This window comes from Stegastes partitus, unplaced genomic scaffold (genome assembly GCF_000690725.1).
Source record: "Stegastes partitus isolate 25-593 unplaced genomic scaffold, Stegastes_partitus-1.0.2 Scaffold2309, whole genome shotgun sequence".
Lineage (NCBI taxonomy): Eukaryota > Metazoa > Chordata > Actinopteri > Pomacentridae > Stegastes > Stegastes partitus.
The window spans coordinates 1-4,247 of NW_007580040.1; the positions used below are offsets into that span (position 1 = coordinate 1).

Genomic DNA, 4,247 nt, shown 5'->3' on the forward strand with positions numbered 1-4,247 from the left:
TGTCTTGTTTGTCTAATATCGTCTTAGTTTTATGGCATTTGTCTTATATTGTCCTAATTTTCTGGCATATTTTTCATTTTTTGTGTTATATTGTCTTCATTTTATGTCGTTATGTGATGTTGTCCTAATTTTTTTGCCATATTTTGTGCTGTTCATCTTACATTGTGCTAATTTTGTGGCATATCTTCTGTTATCAATGTTAGATTGTCTTTATTTTCTGACATATGTTTTATTTGTCTTGTGTTGTCTTAATTTTGTGCCATATTTTATGTTATTTGTTTAATATTGTCTCAATTTTGTGCCATATTTTGTGTTATTTGTCTTACACTATCTTAATTTTAGTACACTTGTCTTATATTTTCTTAATTTAGTGACATATTGTGCATTATTTGTTTTATATTTACGTAATGACATGTTTTGTGTTCTTTGTCTTGTATTGTCTCAATTGAACAGCATATTTTGTGTTCTTTGTCTTACAGTATCTGTGATTCACTCGTTAATTCTTTGCTTTTGCAGAAAGAGCTTTTTAATGTCACTAAGAAGCTTTAATAAAGGTTAAATGCAAATTTCTCAAAAAAAATGTATGATTTCAGGTCAAACCTCACCCAGGATATCTTAAGAGGGGTCAGAGGCTGTAAGGAGAATTCAGGAAACGGTGAGTGTTACAACACACATGCACTTACTGTAAATCCATTATGCAGGGCCATGTGGCAATTTTAAGAAAAGTGTCATACTTTATTTTACTTCCAGTCCTTTCCTGTTAATTGCCTGACTCTCTCACACATGGATTATGGGGCTTAAACAAGTCCAACGCTGCCTGAAAACTCAAGCATTTAGTATCTATTAAGGGATTTCATTAGGTGTATGTTCCTGACCAATCCTCCAGGTCCCAGTGTACACATTTTAATCAGTTCCTCTCTTGCTGGAGGTCATGCTGGCTGCACTGCAGGGCTCGCTGCATTTAAAGAGGCTTATGAAATGTGATGGAAAGCGATGCTGGAACTGCACAGGTTGCTCGCTTGCACTTTTAAATCGTAACCTTGGTGACCTGACATCTCTTTCTACACTCCGCTCTCTATGCTGCTGCATTTGTGACATGGTTTCTCTCTCACGTTCTCGTATCGTTTGTCTTCCCCTTCCTTCGATTTCTCGTTCTGTTCCTCAGTGGTCCATCGGAGGCGTTCTGTGATGTCGGGCGACGATGTGTTGCTCCAGTGTGAACTGCGCTCCAACCTGGCGACGCCACGCTGGACGCTAAACGGCAAGGAGCTGCAGGGATACGGCCTCAACTCGGGCTACCGCATCGGCACAGACGGCCTCCTCATCATCGGAGCTCGCCCCCTACAGAGCGGCTCCTATCGCTGCTTTGCTGTGGAGAACTCCGTGTCGGTGCTGGTTTATTTGTACACAGTAAGGGTTCACACGGATCCCTACTTCCCCGTTGAGCCCACAGTCACAACTGACCCAACTACGGTGGCCAGCCCGACTGTCTTCTCCACCAGCAGCCCCACCGAGCAGCCTCTGCCTTCACCTCCCGCCCCGATGCCTCCAGAACCAGCGTTCCAGACCTACAGACACATGGAGGCCGTGTACATCTCCCTGGTGGCGGTTCTCGGAGGACTTTGCCTGGTGTTGACTGTGGTGCTGCTTTACGTGAGCTTCTGCACCAGACGGGCCTCTCAGGACCGCAAGTTCTCCCAGCAGGGTCTGCAGGTCCTGGGGGCCTCTGAGAGAAAAAGAAGCTCCCATCTGGAACTCAAAACCATTTCCAGCCACTGCAACGGCCGCCAGAGTCGTCGCTCCATCTCGGTGCCGACCTTCGGGGACATCAGCGACAGCTTCCTGCAGATAGTCCCAGGCGAGGGCCAGCTGTCTCCAGCCAAAACGCCTCCCCCGGCTCCTCCTCTTCCCATGCCGCCTCCCCTTCCCAACATGGACTACGCCAATGGGCTGTCGGCCACCTTGCCAAGCGTCCTGCGGAAAATGAACGGGAACAGCTACGTACTTCTGCGGCAGGCTGACCCCGACGGCATGTCGCCACTGTACCACTCCTTCACAGAGGAGCTCAACAGGATCCTGGAGAAGAGGAAACACACACAGCTGGACCTGCAGCCTGATGAGAGCTCCATCTAGGACGCCTTGTCTTGGTCTTTCGTCCCACAGTTATTTATTTTTACCCCAACGGTGACCCGTAGTCGTGGGGACTGTCGTAAGAAACGCTGCTGTTATTTAACCCAGTGTCAGAGTACCTGCAGGTGGTGTCCTAAACCTGATCTGAAATGTGCAGCCTCGTGTTCCTCCCATGACAAATGGCCCATGATTTCACTTTCAACACGGATGGACAACACTAACCAGAGATTCAAAAAGTGGAGCTGTGAAAAAAATTTGGCCATAGACTGCAACGGCTTAAAGAGTAGGGAGCTTAATGATGCTACCTCAGGCTTGTGAAAGATGGTCACATGACACAAAAAGGCAAAGGGGCAACAATGGACATGGGTAGTAAGAAATAAATCAGGCCAGGAGGTGAACAAGCATTTTTAAGACTGAGGAGATGTTCAAGAAGTTTTAGTTTCATGCAATATTCTCTGAAGCTTAATGTGACACTCCATCTAAAGTGTGTCTTCTGTGTGTTGTTACTAAGCATTAGGCTGCTGTGGAATAGTGGAAAACTACCTAGAACTTCACATGTTCACAACCTGAGAACTTCTCCCTGCGTGCACAGGATGCTCCTGTTTGGACTGGACTCATCAGCAACTGTACAATAAGAACTTCAATGAGGTGGAAACAACAGTTTTGACTGGCTTGATTTGAGAAGTTCTGGGGAAAAGGAAGGCTGGTAATCATTACAAATTTAATACAACAACTCGTGCTTTTGAGAGCAATCACTGGCTCATAAGGAGGCATGCCCACCTTACTAGAAGTAATAATGCCCTTCCCTAAAAATGTACTAATCCACCAAACTAAAGGACTACTCAAAGACCTGTCCAAACTGTATCTGCTTGAACAAGCTCAAATAGAAGCAGTGTATTTATCTCTATTGTCACAAAAGCATTGTGTTCGCAAAGTATTGCTCTTATGGATGGACAAGGAGAAGTGACTTATGCTGCAGAAATGCTTGTTGTTTTTCTACAGTGAAAATCCATTGCAGGGCTGTAACTAATGATTATTTTCTTAGTCGATTATTCATTGTCTGAAAGGTCGTCATAATTTCTCACATTTTCAAATCGGAAACCTGTCACTGTTCGACATTTTTGCTGCTCGATCGCTTTCACCTAATCCTTGAGACTTGAGCAGCTGTTCTCTGCTAACCCACTGAACCCCAAACAATTTCCTGGTGTTTTCTTGGCTTTAGTCACATTTTTACTCACTGTGGACTTTGTCAAAGCAATATAAAGTTCTGCACCTCAGTGGAATTCGCACAACCATGACCAGACGTATATAGAACTCAAAGGTGTCTTTTGTGCAGTGGAACAAAATTATAATGTATTAAATCTTAAAAAAATGTAAAAAATGAGAATTACATTTTTTTTTATTACTAATTTTACAAAAATTGAATAAAATAAAATCAATCTAGTGGCTCATCAGTGGCTCTACATACTATGGATATTTTACAATTACATTTTAAATTTGCTTCTGTATTTGCTTCTTATCTACTCTGTGTAAACACTGCCTGCAGTTCAGCTTAGTTCATCTGAAAACTCCCTGAATTTTTGCCATGTTGCTGTTGGTTTCAGCTGAGTCGCAATTAGCTCCACGTTTGCGCTGAGGAGTGCAGAATATTTTGTTTTTTACAGAATTTGGTTAGAGCAAGCAGGTTATTTTTTATATGAAATATAATCAGACATGTCAAAGTGATTTTGGTGAATCTCACTTTTTTGGGCTTAGATTTGGATAATATTCCAAACAGAATGTCACTTCCGGAAAGCAGAAAATGCCACGATTTGTTCTGTTTTTACAGTTTCTGGCTCTGATAAATGCTGTAATTTCAGACAACGTGGGGTTCAGAGGGTAAGCAGGCAGCTGTGATCGTTGCAACGGCCAAAAATATAGGCTTTGGTTGGAGTGTCACTTTAGGAATCCAGTCTCGATACAGTGCATGAGAGCACAGGTGTTCAGACAAACCATACATTTCAACATATTTATTTCAACCACGCTTTCTTCATTTCCCTTCATGTAAATAGCAATAATCGCGTCCCTGTCGCAGCTGTTAGTAGCAACGTGTTGTGCCGGCGCCAATGAATACACCT

At 43.3% G+C, this 4,247-nt stretch overlaps 1 protein-coding gene across 1 annotated transcript; it reads left to right on the forward strand.

The window, feature by feature from the left end:
- The first annotated feature begins 579 nt into the window (after window positions 1-579).
- On the forward strand, window positions 580-3,477 carry LOC103374626 (semaphorin-4G). Its single transcript, XM_008304744.1, has 2 exons — window positions 580-655; window positions 1,166-3,477. The coding sequence occupies exons 1-2, from the start codon at window positions 580-582 to the stop codon at window positions 2,131-2,133; spliced, it is 1,044 nt and encodes a 347-aa protein (XP_008302966.1). The 3' UTR covers window positions 2,134-3,477.
- The last annotated feature ends 770 nt before the right edge of the window (window positions 3,478-4,247 follow it).